At 46.3% G+C, this 18386-nt stretch overlaps 1 protein-coding gene across 3 annotated transcripts in view; it reads right to left on the bottom strand.

The window, feature by feature from the left end:
• Positions 1 to 574: 574 nt before the first annotated feature.
• The window catches only part of RBM34 (RNA binding motif protein 34), a 192733-nt gene continuing 174921 nt past the window's right edge, over positions 575 to 18386 (bottom strand). For all 3 annotated transcript variants that reach the window (XM_063936593.1, XM_063936594.1, XM_063936592.1), the window contains 4 exons: positions 6809 to 6872; positions 4473 to 4515; positions 3801 to 3919; positions 575 to 2594 (listed from right to left, as the gene is read on the bottom strand). In XM_063936593.1, the coding sequence (XP_063792663.1) occupies positions 2349 to 2594; positions 3801 to 3919; positions 4473 to 4515; positions 6809 to 6872 (472 nt within the window). In that variant the 3' untranslated portion in view covers positions 575 to 2348. The remainder of the gene's footprint in view (positions 2595 to 3800; positions 3920 to 4472; positions 4516 to 6808; positions 6873 to 18386) is intronic.

Here is an 18386-nt window from a genome sequence, read left to right as displayed (position 1 = left end):
CCACATTACTCTCCCCCTACTCCGTGGCTGCACTATGACATAACCCCCACTCCAAACTCCCTAAAGGACTCACTTTATACTTCTAAAGCCTGGACAACAATCCATAAACGCTTGGCTGTGAACCCCATTTTCCAAATTTTTTAAACCTTCTATGGGTGGGTACACACTATTGCTTTATGAGCAAACGTCATCTAGTGTGTTCCCTGCCGGGGCGGTTGGCGGCAGTGCGTACACACTGGGGGGAATTCAAATGTTTGAAAAGTCGGTTGGGTGTCTGTTTTTCCTGTCTATTAGATAGGAAAAAAAACAGACTCTCAACTGACTTTTCAAACAATTGAATACCCCCCCCCCCCACTGAGCGATATGACAACTATATCGCTCAGTGACGTCACACCGCGGACGTGCATGCAGTTTTTGGACGATAATCCAAATTGAGCTGCATGCACGGCCGACAGCGAGGGTTGTTAACGACCCACCGCGCATCAGGGTCAAAATGAACGACATCGTTTAATTTATCACTAAGTGTGTACTCACCTTATTAGTGATAGCACCAAGTAAAATAAAACAAAACGTCTTTACAAGAGAGGCCAAACAGCAAATTGCAGTATTTATTTAGTAAAACACTTCCCATACGCAGACACAAACTACACAACAACCAATGATGAACTGTATAAACCAGCGAAATAAATGTATGTAGGACGTACAACTCAACAAGCGTTACCAGATGTTATTTTTCTCTATTAGAAAAGGATTCTTCCAAAAACAACATGTCCTTTCTATGGCTGTGATAGGAAAGACAGAAGTGATATCATTACAAATACAGTAGACTGTAGAATGGAGGAGATGTATACCGGCCATACTGGTGAGCTGGTAGGTGTAACTCCAACAGCAGTGAACAAATGCGTGCAACACATTCCCTGAGAAATTCAGCAACACAAACGCCTCTATGGTTACAAGGTGACCGAACCAGATGTTGCAATTCCTCCACAGTTTCACGTTTTCTCTTACAAAGTTAGATCCCTATTCAATATAACTGCTGCCACCAGATATGTAAGCAAGTGTAATGGACATGAGCATTTATGCTCCACAAAACCTTCCACATCTCCACAAATGTCCATCCCCGGAGATGGGCGCCAGTTCCACTACAGAGGACATCACCAAACTCTGTAATCCGCAGAGGCAGCCATTCTGTGGGGGCAGAAGCCACATGCAGGCACTCCGTCACCTCTCCAGGTCCTAATGAATGTTGGTCAGTGCTGTCACTGGTTCATTATGAATGGATACAGGTGCACTTATAAGCCATATTACAGGTGTAAGTAATGCTGGAACTAGTAGTGATTTTCTTGATAAAGTCTTGGTTTTGCTGATGAATCTATGAGAGGTGCTGCCATGTACTATCACCTGCACTGGGAGCGGTCGGTAGTCTGTTCCCAAGGATGTCTGCTATTAAATGCTACAGTTTTAGTACCACATATGGTAAATAAGACTGAGCGATTCTATTGCTAATAATGTAAATAGACTACCAGAGCTACAGCTGTGTCCTCACAGGGTGGTCTTCAATATGCCGAATGTCGGAAACCCGGCATACCGACACATTCTCCCTCGTGGGGGTCCACGACCCCCCTGGAGGGAGAATAAATAGCGTGGTGCGCGTAGCGCCACAGTGCCCGCAGCGGGGCGAGCCTGCAAGGGGCTCCTTTGCGCTCGCCACGCTGTCGGTATGCCGGCGGTCGAGCTCCCGGCGCTGGTAGCCGGGAGCCCGGTCGCCGTCATACCATACTACACCCTCCTCAATAAGCCACACAGTGCAAGCCGCCAGGTCCCATGCAACTGTGCTAGCGTTGGGCGACAATGTAGCGCGATGGGACTAGGACGCACCAGGAGACTGATATGCAGCACCTGTATATCTGCGTCACTGGGTCTCGTTACGGCTTGCTTTGGAAATAGCCAATATCACAGCACCTCATATACAGTCACAAGTGTTGCATAATAATCGGCAGAGTTTCCTGGTGCATCCTAGTCACATCACATTGCGACTAAGACGCCCAACGTTAGCACAGTCTCGCAGGAGCTGGCGTGCTGAGAAGGGCTGTTTGGCGTGACTACAGCAATGTTGTATGAGGCCACATCTGTACATAATTAATGGCTGTGATAGGAGACAGATCAGCCACAGCTGAAGCCCCACAGGTCCCCCTAAGTCTGCCATAAGCTAATTGCAAATCAGAATGTGACACTGGCTGTGGCTTTCTTCAGTTAAAATATCAAAGTTCTCCGACACGGTAAAAATTGGATTTTTCTGCATTAATGTAAAAAAAAAATAAACAAATTGTTTTCTCCTTATAACGGATTTATATTAGTTTATTTTTCTTCTTCAGCTTTGGCTTCTTCTTTTTACTCTTTGTACCATCAGCAGTTTCACCAACGAACGTGTTCTGCTTCGCACGTTGTCCTTTCTTTAGAGATTCCAACGGTTTGAAAGATGGATTTTTCTGCGTTCTCTGCGTCTCATTCGCGAGGCAGCGTTTTACCCGAAGTTTTCTCCCCATCAGCTCAGAATTTTCCATCTTCAGCGCAAGCTGCACGGCATCTGAATCCTGCAGCGAACAGGTTTAACAAAATACAGAGGTTTGTGGTTAAACACGTATTCCTGTCAGGTCGTCATTGGCAAAACTTGGAGACATGTTTTACATAAGATGGCTGACAGAACAACCAAAGAAAGGTTACACTACAAAATGGCATAGGACATGTGGAAGAGCCTCAAAGAAGCTTTTAACACTGTAAAGCAATTTAAATAATATTATGAGATAGATGAGAAGCATTATTTAGTAGAAACAGATGAAAGGGCGATTTTCACATTATGTAGACCTGGAAAAGGCGCTCAGTAGCAAGAACAGGCTCCTGGCTGTCGGTATGCCAACATTGAGAATGTCAACAGAGGATGGGGAATTATTATACCCCTCACCTTTCCCCTAACCCAGGCATGTCCAAACTGCGGCCCTCCAGCTGTTGTGAAACTACATATCCCAGCATGCCCTGACACAGTTTTGATGTCGGAGAATGTTAAAGCGGTGTCAGGGCATGCTGGGATGTGTAGTTTCACAACAGCTGGAGGGCCGCAGTTTGGACAAGCCTGCCCTAACCTAACCTCCTGGGGTGGTCGCAGCTAGGGCTAAAACTTGGAGGGGGGGGGGGGGGGGGGGGGGAGGGGGGGGGCAGCAACAACTGTGCCACCCCCACCCCTTAGTGCCTAACCACCGTGCCCCTTCCCCCAGGGCCCTAACCCTTACAGTGACCCTGATACCGTCGGTGGTCAGGATTTCAGCGTCGGTCACATGACCGCCGGCATAGCAGCCAGTCTCAAGTGCTCCAAACCCCACCAAAGGCTAAACCTGCCTTAAATTATGCCATCACATTGCCCATAATCCTACATATCACTGGCCCCTACTGAATTTAAGGGCTACATTCTCATACCCATTTTGGTGCTAGAGGCCATCAGGAACTTTAAAAAAAACAAAACAAAACAAAAACCACACCATCTAAAACATACCCAGAGGCACTCCAATTCCTGCCTGCATGCTCGTTCCAGCAATTAATAGATGTAGAAAGGCATTACATTGTTTTTTTTTAATAGTACATTATTCTGAGAAATCAGCAGAATGTGCTTTGTGGTACATTTGTAATTACACTGCAGTTTAAATAAATTAATATAAAAACATTTCTATATATTTAAAATTAGGTGACAAATGCTTTCAAATTGCCTGTATCGGTATTGCAACTTGAAAATGGATATATATTCGTACCTGAAATAAAACATAGCCAAAACCTTTGCCAATCCCAGAGTGGTGGTCTCTGATTATACGAACACCTCCTACGCTCCCACATTCAGAGAAATGCTTTCGGAGGGCTTCATCTTCAATGTCTGAGACAAAATATGAAATAATTGTCATTTGTCAATAAAGATAATATTCATAAACTTTTTTTTTTTATTGCAGCGCGGCCTGTTCTATCGCTGACCAAGACATGGAATATACATGGTCACGCAATACTGCCACCTAGAGGCACTCCTGCTTCACTAAACCTAGAGAGATTTATAAAGCACTGAGCATATTAGGCAGGCCGACTATCCTGCCCTGCTGACAACAGCATGCAGGTGAATGTGGCGGGAATACACTGGATCATATTGCCGCGCAATATATTGATCCATCAGTTCTCTGATCGGCTGGGACACTACAGGCCTCCGCAGTACAGTGAGGAAAACAGGGCAAGCAAAACTGGTACTTGGGGCATGGCAGGTCCTACCCATGAGAGAGTTTACAGGATTATATAATTTAAACCAGCAAATGTACTGTTATATTATAGATAGCCTATAATAAATTGTGCCCTCACATGCTAGCATGTCCGTCCACTTTGCTTTAGGCATTCACATCATACTGGATTTTGTGGAAGGAAATGTGGGCAGGTGCTGAGCTTACCATAAGGCAGGTTCCCAACAAACACCGTTTTCTTCTTGTCATGCTGCAAAGCAATGGGAGATCTATGACACCAAGTCCCTTGTGTGAGAAATACATATATATGACACAACTGTGACTGAAATCATGTAGAGAAGGCAGGAAATATAGCTTAAAGACTGTTTATGATCCATCATTCCATTATCTGTGGTAACTCTTGCCTGCCAATACTGGGCCTTGTATAATTTTATGTTCATTACATTGACTGCTCATGGTCACTATTTCTACTTTGTCTCTATGAACTACCACTTAGGAGACTGGCGTTTTAAGATGTGGATTAAAAGATTGTCAGTATATAGACAGACTGTTAATAGGTCAACACCAGATGGTCGACAGTCAAATAGTTGACAAAATAAATAAATTATATATTTTCCCTAATCCTCCCAAAAAAGTGCCAATCCTTAACCGTCCCCTCTGGCAGCCTAACAATAGCCCTCACCTAAATTACTAACCCTAACCGTCCCCTCTGGCAGCCTATCCCTAACCGTCCCCTCTGGCAGCCTATCCCTAACCGTCCCCTCTGGCAGCCTATCCCTAACCGTCCCCTCTGGCAGCCTATCCCTAACCGTCCCCTCTGGCTGCCTATCCCTAACCTGGCAGCCTATCCCTAACCGTCCCCTCTGGCAGCCTATCCCTAACCGTCCCCTCTGGCAGCCTAACAATAACCCTCACCTAAATTACTAACCCTAACCGTCCCCTCTGGCAGCCTATCCCTAACCGTCCCCTCTGGCAGCCTATCCCTAACCGTCCCCTCTGGCAGCCTATCCCTAACCGTCCCCTCTGGCAGCCTATCCCTAACCTGGCAGCCTATCCCTAACCGTCCCCTCTGGCAGCCTATCCCTAACCGTCCCCTCTGGCAGCCTATCCCTAACCGTTCCCTCTGGCAGCCTATCCCTAACCGTCCCCTCTGGCAGCCTATCCCTAACTGTCCCTTCTGGCTGCCTAACAATAGCCCTCACCTAAATTACTAACCCTAACCGTCCCCTCTGGCTGCCTATCCTTAACCGTCCCCTCTGGCAGCCTATCCCCTAACCGTCCCCTCTGGCAGCCTGACCCTAACCGTCCCCTCTGGCAGCCTGACCCTAACCGTCCCCTCTGGCAGCCTGACCCTAACCGTCCCCTCTGGCAGCCTGACCCTAACCGTCCCCTCTGGCAGCCTGACCCTAACCGTCCCCTCTGGCAGCCTGACCCTAACCGTCCCCTCTGGCAGCCTGACCCTAACCGTCCCCTCTGGCAGCCTATCCCCTAACCGTCCCCTCTGGCTATCTAACAATAGCCCTCACCTAAATTACCATCCCTAACCGTCCCCTCTGGCAGCCTATCCCTAACCGTCCCCTCTGGCAGCCTATCCCCTAACCGTCCCTTCTGGCTGCCTATCCCTCCCCCAATTTTCTAACCCTAATCATCCCCTTTGGCAACCTAATCCTCTAATAAATGCCTAATCCTAACTGTCCCCTCAGGCAGCATAACTCTAATGGTGTGTACACACTGAGATATTTTCTGACGATTTTGACTATAGTCAAAATCGTAAGAAAAGTTAGTGCAAATCACAAGGTGAAAGTCACCTTGCGATCCCGATGTGCGGACCCGTGCGGTCGGCATCGCAAGCCTAGATAGACTGTGCGGGCAAGTCAATTTTGACTCTCTCTTAGAAGACTTAGCCAAAATCGCAGTCAGTATCGCAAGCACAGTCATTATGTGCTTGCGATGCCGACCTAGCCCCTGTCGCATATTGAGAATTGGGGTTAGCCCGAACCTCACCATGTGTATGCACCTTAACCTTCCCCCAAGTGCCTTTCCCTACCCATCCCCTTCTGCAGCCTAACCATCCCCTCTGACAGCCTAACCCTAACCATCCCCTCTGACAGCCTAACCCTAACCACCCCCTCTGACAGCCTGACCCTAACCGTCCCCTTTGACAGCCTAACCCTACCCCTCCCCTCTGACAGCCTGACCCTACCCCTCCCCTCTGACAGCCTGACCCTACCCCTCCCCTCGGACAGCCTGACCCTAAAAACCATGTTTCAGACTTCTTTGTAGACTTTTGCATGTCGACCTTCGTCCACGTCGACCCCGTCATCCATTTGGCGTCAACCTATTGCCAGTTTATCTATTACTGTCTTTCATACAGATACACCCAGTATAGTACTTATAGATTTTGAATTGTGACTAATTTTTTTTTTTTTTTTATATTGTAATGTTATTATAAATGTTATCTGTATTTCTCACCGTCCAATAGTTACTCAAGGTTTTTATCACAGTCTAGAATGTATTTGTTTTAGAAATGGATGGTCACTTACGGAGGAGCTTTTAGAGGCGAGGTCAACCCTGATGTGGAAGCCACTGCTGATCTCATTCCCGTTCCTGCGACGTGATTAATACACGCACGTTATTCAGAATCACGTGTAACATGTTATTGGAATGCTTTAGAAGTAGCCACATACTGTACATGCAACAAGCCTAAGAGGTTTACTTGAAAGATCAAACAATTTGCTCACTTACAGCATGATCTAAATCTTACACATCTGATGAATGGTAAACCTGCTCTTACTGGGCTTCAAGGCAACATAAAGCTACAACACTAAAATAAATACAGAGATGGACACATTCCTAGTACACCTGAGCACATACACAGAGAACGAATCCCTGACTACAGATGTGTCCTCATACAACCAGCCTCAATACGCCCTGCAGCGCGAGACGCCTGGCGTGAGAGAGCCGCCAGTTCCCGTGCAACTCCGTTAACGTTGGGAGTCTTTTTCGCAAAAAAATCCATCTTAGGTGCAACGCAATGTGACTAGGATGCACACGGAGACTGTGCTGATTAATGTGATATAGGGCACGTGTATATTGTGTGTGAGTGAGTCTCTACACGGAGCAGAACTTGTATTGGTAAAAAGCTGCGGCTGCTACATTGTAGCACCTCGTATACAGATTCAGAGACTCAGTTGCACGTAGAAATAAAAGGGTCATATCAAATTAATCAGCACAGTGACCTGGTGCGTCCTAGTCACATTGCAATGTAACTAGGACTCATTTTTGACAAAAAAGCAGCAAAAAAGATGCCCAAAGCTTAAAGATTGTCACGCGACCTGGCGTGCCAAGAGGGGCTGTTTGGTGTGACAGCAGCAGAGATTTAGGAGGACACATCTGTATGATCGTTCAAGATGACACATAGGAAATCATTGTAGGTTCGCAAAAGTGAATGCCTGGTCACATGACAAATAGGTAACACCACAACTACAGTATTCGATAGTCACCAGAGAGCTGTTTGCAGTCAGCAATAAAGTCTTATAGCAGAAAGGTAAATAGGCTGGTGTCAACAGGCGGTGGCTCAGATGGTCATAGACCATCCTTCTGGTTGTTTTGTATAATAGTTTATAAAAGGCATCAGTCTCCAGAAAGCGAGAATTATCTGAGTCATGTGCTAGTAAGCCAATGTAAAGCATCCTTTCTCCCATTATGTTTGGGGGTATCACTTATCTCTGTTTCATTAGGTGTAACTGTGTGTGACAGAGGCGTCTACAGGCCAGGTAGCTCATATATTATTTATATTTCTCTTTCATCCACTAGGGGACACTGGAACATCCATTTACATTAGGGTGTGAAGCTTGCAACCGGAGGTGTGGCACAATCTTAAATTAGCATTGTCTGCACAGCGGGCTCCTCCCCTTCACATCCCTCCTGCCTCAGTTTGGAAAATTGTGCCAGGAGGTACAAGCACAGAAAGGGAGCTCCTGCTCCTTGAAGATTAATTTATTTATTTTTTCTATTTTACACTGACCCAATCCCTCCTAACTAAAGAGAGGGTGCAGGTTTTTACAGGAACAGATGGTAATTGCCCGATCCCACCTAAATGAAAGGGGGTGCAGGCTTTACCAGAAGAAAGGGATGCGTCCCCCTAATAAAAGGGGGACAAAGTTCAGGATCCAGAATAGGCTGCGTCAACTAATGAAATAGAGGACAAAGCCAAGATGAGTTTGAGAGACAAGATCCCTTTTGATCTGCATCTCTCTACAGGAGATCCTCAAACTGTAAGTACTGGTCCTGGAATGAGGTCCCTTAGCCTGCAGATCCCTCCTTTAGTAATACAAAGAGTGCCCTGACATTTCTATGCATCTCCCCGGTTAAGCTCTGGGGAGATCAGAAGCGCCGCACATAGATCCCCATAGCAACAGACACGCTGCTCGGAGCCATTTCAGTGAGCAGAGAGCGGGCCAGCCGGAGCGCACAGCTCATTAACAGACTGAGCTGCGCTCCGGAGGACGGCGGGGAAGGCACCGCCACGCGTAGACGGGGGCTGTAAGTGTCGGGCGCTTCTCTGTTACGCGCGCTGCGGGGGGGAGGGGGGCCGCTCCACCTCACGCAGCGTCCCACACACACGGATCTGAAGTGTTATGCAGCAGGATAAAGGGTTATTTAACAACGGTCCCCTGATAGGGGGGGGGGAGATGTTATTAGATACTGGCTACAAGGGATACGTTACCTCATAATTTTAATAGCGGCCATTTTACAGATACATTTTTGGCGCAAAGTTAGTTCCAGGGGGGGTTACTCCCTGCCTAGGGAAGTCAGCCAATTAGCTCAGGGGGTGGGACCCCTACATTAATTCAGGCTCCCTCTGCTGTTGAACATTATATTGGAAGCTGCCAAAAGGGATCTCCTGTATTTTCATCAATTTTATATTTATATTTTCAAAGGAATATATGAGAAGGATCCTGCAGAAAATAAGAGGAAGCGATGGAACAAAAACCCCAACATAACAGCTGAGTTACAGTTGGGTGTGCGAGTGGAGCAAAACGGCTGGTGTTTTAATTTATTTATTTTCTATTTATTTAATTATTTTTTAATTATAACTTTATTTTTTGTCCTGCTCCTTTTATATACATGTATATATAAGAAGGGTAAAGTAATCCCAGCCGAATCCGATACCTAAAGGAACCGTCGCTTCCGTCACCTCTCACAGTCTTTCTCTTCCTAGTTTAAAGGGTGAAAGTGCGGCGTAATGCCCTAGTAAGGGGGTTAAACATGTCTAAAGCACCAACCAAGACCTCCAAGACCTGTTATGTATGTACGAAAGGTAACAGGAAGGGCTCGCAGGTTGGCAGCTCCGGGGTGGACGACTCCTGCTTAGACAAGGACGCTCCACCTGGTAACATATGGCTAGGTCATGAAAAGACAGCCTTACAAATAGAATCTCCAAGGAGATGGCGGAATCAGCAGCAATCGGAATGGGCTGCGGGATTCTCAAAGACGAGGAGGAATTCCTTATCAGGTTAACGCTGCCCGCACATGCAGAAACAAAGGTGCGCAAGGCAGTTAAAAGATCTCTTCCTATTAGATGAGTAAATGGAATCTAACCTAAACGCTGATTGCCCAGAAGAGGACACGGCAATCTCGGGTCTTGATTTTTTTTTTTTTAGAAGCGTTGAAGGGGATCCTATACTTCAAAGTAGAAAAAGTAAAGGAGCCAGAAGAATTCGAATTGTTCGAATCCCAAAAGCCGCATTCTGCGGTCTTTCCCATGCCTACATCTCTCAAATCTCAGATGGAGGACGCTGGGAAACAACCTGACAATGCTTTCAATTTACGAAAAGGTTTCAAGTAACGTATCTCCTACCTAGGGGTGTAATGATAAGTAGGAGACTCCACCAGTAGTGGATGCTTTCCTAGGAAGGTTGTCGAGGAAGACAATCTTACCCATTTCTAATGTAACGACTTTAAAGGATGCTTCAGGTCTTAAGGTTGACCCGGCTTTAAAGTCAATTTTAGTAGCAGCTGGTACAGCACAGAGACCTGCGATAGTCTGTGCTTGGGTCAACAAGGCCATGGGAGCATGGTTTGGGCATTTTGTACAGGCTATTGAGGAGGACAATAGCTTGGAAGAGATTACCCAACTGGCGGAACATATTCAAGAATCTGTTTCATACTTGTGTCAAGCCTCAGAGGATCCTAGCAGAATAGCTTCGCGCATCTCCGCATCGGCCATACGGATTTTATGGCTCAGAGAAAAGACTCTGACACCGAGAAGGCGGTAGATCGGAGTTGGACAAGTGGATTTCGCAGGGAAGTTCACCCTTCTACTTACTCCAAGTACGAGAGCCGCTTCACAGGTCAGGAGAGGTTACTCTGGTCCAGCGTGTAAATCATTTAGATCACAGTCCTTTCGAGCCCGAGGGAGAGGTTTCGGTACACAAGTACATAGGGGCAGAAGGTAGAGGCCGCTCACAGGCAGCAAACAGAAAGCAGGATAATCCTGCTGACAAAACTGTGGCATGATGGCCTCCCAGCTCACCTGGGGTCCCCCTTTGTGGGCGCACGTTTGGAAGGTTTTTGGGACTTCTGGGCCAAAAACCCCACCAGAACTTTGGATAATCGACATACCAGGGGTAGAGTGTCCTCAAAAGACAAAAGCACTGCTGACTGCAATTTAAACTTTGCTACGGTCAGATGTCATTATTCCGGTTCCCACCTCTCAGAGGAACGGGTTTCTATTCCAATCTGTTTGTCATGGCAAAGCCAGATGGGACAGTCAGGCCGATACTCAATTTAAAGGGTTTTAAACTAGTCTCTAAGGGTTTATAAATTCAACATGGAATCAATCCAGTTGGTCAATGCAGGCTTAGAACAAGGCGTATTCATGGTATCAATGGACATAATACATATCTACATATCCCAATCTGAGGATCTCACCAGGCTTACTAAAAGTTCGCACAGGCGAAGGATCACTACCACTTCAGGTCCTTTGAATTCGGTCGGTCATCAGCCCCAGTAAGCCTTACGAAGTTCATAGCAATCATGGTTGCAGAATGGAGACTGTTGAGGGGCACTATTATGCCTTATGTAGACGATCTACTAATCGGAGTATCCTCTCGGGAACAGTTATTCAAGGATGTTAAGACGTCTCATCAATTTGTCGTTTACCAGGGTGGATTGTGAATTTCCAGAAATCCAACCTCAGGTCAACTCAACGGATTCAATTCATTGGTCTCATTGTGGACACGGTACAATTGAGAGTATTCCTACAAGATAGGTTCAAGGACCTACAGAGATTAGGGGGTCAGGTGCTGATGTCACAAACCTCAGGGAGCAGGCTCGCATTGATTTCTACATCGCAGTATTTCGACTTCCACCGCACATACGACTCTCCTTAGCTTGGTGGTTGTTGCACAAGAATCTCGCATCCGGCAACAGATTCGGCATTTGGGATTGGAGAATTCTAACAACGTATGCCAGTCTCAGAGGCTGTGGTCCTGTCCTGGAGGGACATCTGTTTCAGGCAGGTGGACGCCATGAACATTCTCGAGCTAAGAGCGGTTTACAACGCGCTACTCTTAACCGAAGACCTGGGCATGGGTCAACATTTGTAGATACAGTCGGACAAGTCACGACGTCTGTTTACATAAACCGTCAAGGACAATCAAATAGCAGGATGGCGTTACGGGAAGCCACAAAGTTCTTGTTGTGGGCAGAAGGACAAAAGATGATCCGCTCGGCAGTGTTCATTCCAGGTGTGGAGAACTGGGTAGCCGATTGTCTCAATTGTCAGAATATGCCTCCGGGGGAGTGGTGACTCCATCCACGGATTTTCGACCTGGGGGCGAGGATATGGGGTCTACCTCGAGTCGACCTAATGGTGTTGCGGCAAAAACATCAGTTGCCCAGATATATGTCCAGGACAGGAGATCCAGCAGCAGAAGGAGGGGACTCATTAACACTTCCTTGGTGTTACTGGATGGTTCACATTTTTCCACTTTTCCCACTCATTCCCAGGTTTCTAAAAGGGTTAAAACGAGAACGAATGTGGGCGATTCTAATCGCACCAGATTGGTCCCGCAGGAATTGTTACTCAGACCTGCAGGGGTTACTAGCGGAGGATCCTTGGCGGTTATCTTAGAGAGAGGACCTGTTATCTCGGGGACCGTTCCAATGCCCAGTCATGCACAGGTGGCGTTTAACGGCGTGGCTATTGAAACCTGGATCTTAAGAAACACAGGGATACCAAGAATGGCCATTCCTACACGGATTGTCGCTAGGTAGCCGGTCACAGCCATGCACTACTACATAATGTGGAAGAGATACATGGACTGGTGTCAAGAACGTGGGTGGAATTCGACGAACTTCCACTTATCCAAACTTCTACTTTTCCTTCAGGGCCGGTCTCGAGTTAGGGCTCAGAATGGGCATTCTGAAGGTTCAAATTTCTGCTTTCTCCATCCTAATTCTACGGCGGTTGGCACCCTTGCCAGAGGTCAAACCTTTTTACTGGGGGTTCTGAGGATACAACCCCTTTTTTGTCCCCCCCATTACCCCGTGGGACTTAAATTTGGTGTTGGAATTTTTGAGTCCTCCAATTTTTGAGCCGTTAGCAAGAACAGACCTGAAATCTCTCGCTTGTGGGGTCACGTTAGGGCTTACCTTGGCTTCGGCCAGGTGGGTTTTCTAAGTTGGGAGCCTTATCGGGTATAAGTCCCTTTTTAATTTTTCATGCGGATAGGACGGAATTCCGTACAGGAACAGTTTTCCTTCCTAAGTTGTTTCGGGGGTTCACGTAAACCAGCCATGCATGGTCCCCTCTTCCTAGGGTCTTGCAGATGGGTCTTGCAGATGGGGACGTGTCTTTGCATGTGTCCGAACTTTTAGGGGTATACGTGTAGGTTACATCGACTTTTCCGAAGGTCGGACCATTTGTTCTGTTTTTAGATGGGCCAAGGAAGTTTTGGCCTGCACCTATGCAGTTTTTGTCTAGACGGATTTGACTTGCCATTCGGCAAGCTTATATTTCCTGTAACACACAGGTTTCGGTTTAGGCGGGTGCTCCTACCACCCGATCAGTGGGGGCCTCATGGGCGGATGCCAGAGGTGCTTCAACTACTCAACTTTGCAGAGTGGCAACGTGGTCTTTAGGCCACACGTTCACAAAATATTACAGGTTTGATAACTTTGCGTCCGGAGACTCTAAGTTCGGACGTTTAGTTTTGCAGGCCACCGACAGCACTCCCTCCCTTGGGGATAACTTTGGGACGTCCCCTAATGTAAATGGATGTTCCAGTGTCCCCTAGTGGATGAAAGAGAAAATAGGATTTTGGTACTTACCAGGTAAATCCTTTTCTTTGAATCCATAGGGGTCACTGGAGTACTCTTGGGTTATGGACTGGGCGTAGCGGAAATGGCACATATTTAAATATTTAAATTAGTAACTGGCCATCCCCTCCATAATCCCACAGAGCCTTCAGTATTTTTACTGGGCCGAATAGGAGTGATAGAGAGGATGAACCATAGAGAATTACATATAACATTATATGAACCTATAAACATTATAATATAATGGTCAACCCTAAAGTTGACACATAACGGAACTGATAATCAGTTGATACCATAACATCAAATGCATTGGTGATAACGTGTTACCATAAGATCCACAGACCTTACCACAAGACAGGTAAACTGCTCTGGGTGGGCGTCCAGTGACCCCTATGGATTCAAAGAAAAGGATTTACCTGGTAAGTACCAAAATCCTATTTTCTTTTTCATCCACTAGGGGTCACTGGAGTACTCTTGGGACGTACCAAAGTTTCCCCCTTGGGCGGGAGAGCAGTTTGGCACCTGTAACACTAGACGGCCAAAGCTAAATGCTGATGCCGCAAACATAGCCAACCTGTAAAAGCGCACCAACATGCGCACTGATGGTCATGCACTGATGACCATGTAGCAGCTCGTCTACGCTGTTTCGTAGAAACTCCACGACCTGCTGCTCCTGACGTTCCCAAAGAACGTATGGAATGGTCTGACACTGAAGTAGGCGGTTGACCCGCTTATGACGTTCACTAGAACGTTTGGAATGGTCTGACCTTGATGTAGGCGTTGTAGCCTATTATAAAGCTAAGCCTGACGTATGACATAAGGACTGCTTGGTAGCTTGTAAAGCCATCTTCACTACATTATAGAGAACAATGTGTCTGTTCTACATACAATTGTTTGGTTACATAAACGCGTAGTGCGCGTACCCCATTCAAAGTAACGTAAGTTCTCGAACATATTGATAACCAAGGAACTACATTAATTAGTTGATGCGTGACATTATACGATCTTTGACTGGAACACGGAATTTGTGCGAAATTCCGCCCTATGACCATAAAACACCAGATTTGGGCCCTTGACATGCAAGCTATGTTAAAACACGCCTTGCTGAGAGGCTAAGGCTAAGAGAAAAGTGTTTACGAATTGATAAACGTAACATCCACTTGTTGTAAGAATTCAACAAATGAAGACTGTAAATAAAAAACCTAAACCCAGATCACGTCCCCTGGTGCTGTAGGTGGTAATACCAGATCACGTCTCATGGCGCTTTAGGTGGTATAAATGGAGGTCGTCTGAGGACACCGTGCAGGAAAGTGTGTACAATCGGCAAAGGAGGCAAACACCTTTGCAGGCAAATTGACCTGCAGAGACCTGCACCTTGAGTGTAGAATATAATCGTTCCCCAAACCCAGTCTGTAAAAATATTAAAAGACGGGATAACTTGAAAATGATGTTGGAAACTTCTGAGCGTCACACCAACCTATAGAGGCACGCTAAACCTTGTGATAATGAGCTGCCGTACTGGCTTCCCAGGCCCTAACATGGTTTGTATACCAGATTCTGGAATGCCCTCCGTACTTGAGAGCGCTTTGAACAGCCACCCCGTCAAACGCTGCCGCGCTAAAACGGGGTAAAAGAACTGACCCTAGTGGGACAGGTCCGGACTTGGCGAGAACGGTGAAGGATCGGCTGCGAGTAGTTCGCGGAGATCCAAGAATCATGGCCTCCGAGGCCAATGTGGCGCCACTAGTATGACTGTCATGGAGTCTTGTATGATCCATTTTAGTACCCGAGGAAGCAGCGTAACCGTTGTAACAGATTCACAACGCTGTACAGCCACGCGATCGTGAGAGCATCAGAGCATCTACAGCTGCTGCCTTCGGAGCCCTTGTACTGGACACATACTGGGATGGACACATACTTGGATGTTTTTTCTTTTTTTTTTTTTTTCTTTTGCGAGATGCCAATAGATACCCCTGTGGGTAACTCCACGCTGGACCAACATCTGGAACACGTAAGAATTCAATGCTCAGTGTCCTGGAATAAGCTGCCTTACAGCTGTTCACTTCCAGAATCAACATGGAGCAACTTGCCGCATGGTCATGCGACTTCGATTCCGTCCTTGATCGGTGATGTATGCGATCGCCGTTGTGTTGTCTGACCGCACTTGGACAGTCTGAGAACGGAGCATGTGGGCCGCTTGCCGCAGCGCGTTTGACCGAAATCTCCGTGATTTGTGAAATTTATCATTTTGGGACCCCAGGTCCCCCACCTCTGAGACTCGCGTTCATATTTAGAATTATCCAATTCCAGACACCGAACATTGTCCCTGCGGTAAAAATTATGTACTTGGAGCCACTAGAGTAGTGAAACTCTGGCCCTTAGAGACAAGCGTACTATTTGATGAACTTGTAGGAGCGTGCAAGAACTTCCCGGTGAAAATGACCTGAGTGACTCCTTGCGAAAAAGAGTGCGTCGAAAGACGTCACCCTCCTTACCAATAGGCAAAAGGCCAAACGGATCAAGACTGTCCGTGGCTTGCGTACGAACTGTACGTGATGACGAACATTTTGTGTGGTATGTTCAGGCAGGTAAATCCGTGCAACCACGGAAATTATCCCTATGCATGAGTCCGCTGTTACGGAATGAGGCTTGATATCTCTAGGTTAACAATCTAACCGCGTTGAACGACACCCTTGTACGTTAGTAAGGGCCGTTGCATGACGAAGTTTTGAGACGGAGCTTTAATGAGCAGATCTGCCAACACTGAACTGTTATCACTTTCAGGGATGAGCTATCACGATAGCCATTACTTGTGACAACCCTAGGCGCCATACGAAGCCAAAACGGTAGCGCTTGAAAGCGAGAATGGTTTTTACTGCCAACTTTAGTAGGCCTGATGCGTCTAAGTACCTATTCTTGTTGAAAACCAGAAACACTGTGATTTTCAACCTGTAGTCACCAACTGCAGGTATTCATGGATGTAGTATAAGCAACGCCCTGATTGACCTGAAGGGTCAGTATCGGACTGACAGATTCTGCCAGCTTTGGAACTACCCCAAACTGGAATAATGTTGTTGACTGCAGTCAAAGTGCTCAATCTACTAGAGCTTGTATGGCGGTGTGCAGAACCACATCTTATGACCCAGGCAGACCCGTCTTGCAAATTGCAATGGTGAAAAACAAGCAACCTTTGTCTGGTAAACTGCGAACCCAAAAATTGCGGATCCCCCAACTGTGGATGCCCACCACTGACGATCGGCGATGGCCTGGAACCTCATTCTAGCCCTGGCTTTTCAGTGGCTTAGCTGTAAACGCCACTGAACCCTGGTTAAAGATGCGTGGAAATAGGTAGCAGCACTTTAACCGTATATTGACGACAATCAGATAGGTAAAGGTTATTGAAAACCACGTTCACTACCACCTGACCCGCCTGTGGCTGTTTCTGTAGCACGGGCCCGAAAGGACCGAGATGTAACGACTATATACTGAATCTATTTATTCAGGAATTTGTCCAAGACAGGACGAAACATGTGGGCAGCGTAAGGCAATGTTTCTATTCTCGTTTAGAAACGGACACCGTCCTGTTAAGCACGTAGCGAAAAAGCACGTCGTGCCGCACTAGTGAAACTGAAAAGCGAGAACTAACTGGCTGACGTCCACAGAAGCTGTCCACAAGTGTGATCAGCGAGAAGCATAAGGTGTGCTTCTTGTAGGGCAAACGTGAACTGAATTGCCATGCAACCACTGCCCTATTAAGCCGAAACCGAGCCCAAACCAGTTTAAACAACACCCCTACTGCTGTATACTGTAGGACACACTGCGACGGATATTGAAACCGTCAAATTATAAAACAATAATAACAATTGTTCACAGTCAGCTTTTCAGTGGCTTTATATACGCCAGCCTCCCCAACGAGGAACGGCAATAGTGCGTCTTATTTGTCCGACGGACTCTGCAGCGAAGCTGCTATGTCCTAGACTTACTCCTTATGTACACGGACAAGCAAGTACAGAAGGATAGACTAGTACCGTGATTTAGTACCACGTAAATAAAGTGTGTATAAATTTACATTACAGCACACGTGTTCATCTTGTGCTTGTAAAAAACCAAGAAAATAAAATTCCTAACACCCCGGCTCCTCTAGAGGCCGAGTGTTGTAGGGCAGCAACTTCCTGGGAAGAACCAGGAAGTAATGTTAAAATGGTGTCCGGCCATGTGCTTGCTTATTGCAAGATTGCTAATACACCAAGTTCTATATATATATATATATATATATATATATATATATATATATATATATATATATAACAATAAACCTATTAATACATGTATATGCATATACACCGACACACCTATCTGTATACAATCAGTGTGTAAACACACAAATACATAACACACACACACACATTATATATATATATATATATATATATATATATATATATATATATATATATATATATATATATATATATATATATATATATATATATATATATAGATCATATATATACATACACAGATACACACCCACAGGTATATTGTATAAGTAACAGAGACTCTGATATTGGCCACAGGCTTAAAAGCCTGATTATTTTGCTGCCTAAACGCAGCTTAGTTATTGGGGCCTCCCTGCGGGTTTTCTCACCCCCTCTCTCTCCTGCAGAAGACTATTATTTGCAGGTGCAGTCTTTATGCTGGCTGCCGACTTCCCCCACTTTCTTCTTTTACTGCTCCCCCCCCCCCCCGTTGTTCAGCAGACGGGGAGTGCGAGTCTTACCGCGGCCGTGTGAA

The sequence above is a fragment of the Pseudophryne corroboree genome, chromosome 8 (genome assembly GCF_028390025.1).
Source record: "Pseudophryne corroboree isolate aPseCor3 chromosome 8, aPseCor3.hap2, whole genome shotgun sequence".
Classification (NCBI taxonomy): domain Eukaryota; kingdom Metazoa; phylum Chordata; class Amphibia; order Anura; family Myobatrachidae; genus Pseudophryne; species Pseudophryne corroboree.
The sequence above is the reverse complement of the archived record's forward strand: the minus strand, read 5'-3'. Positions and strand labels throughout refer to the sequence as shown.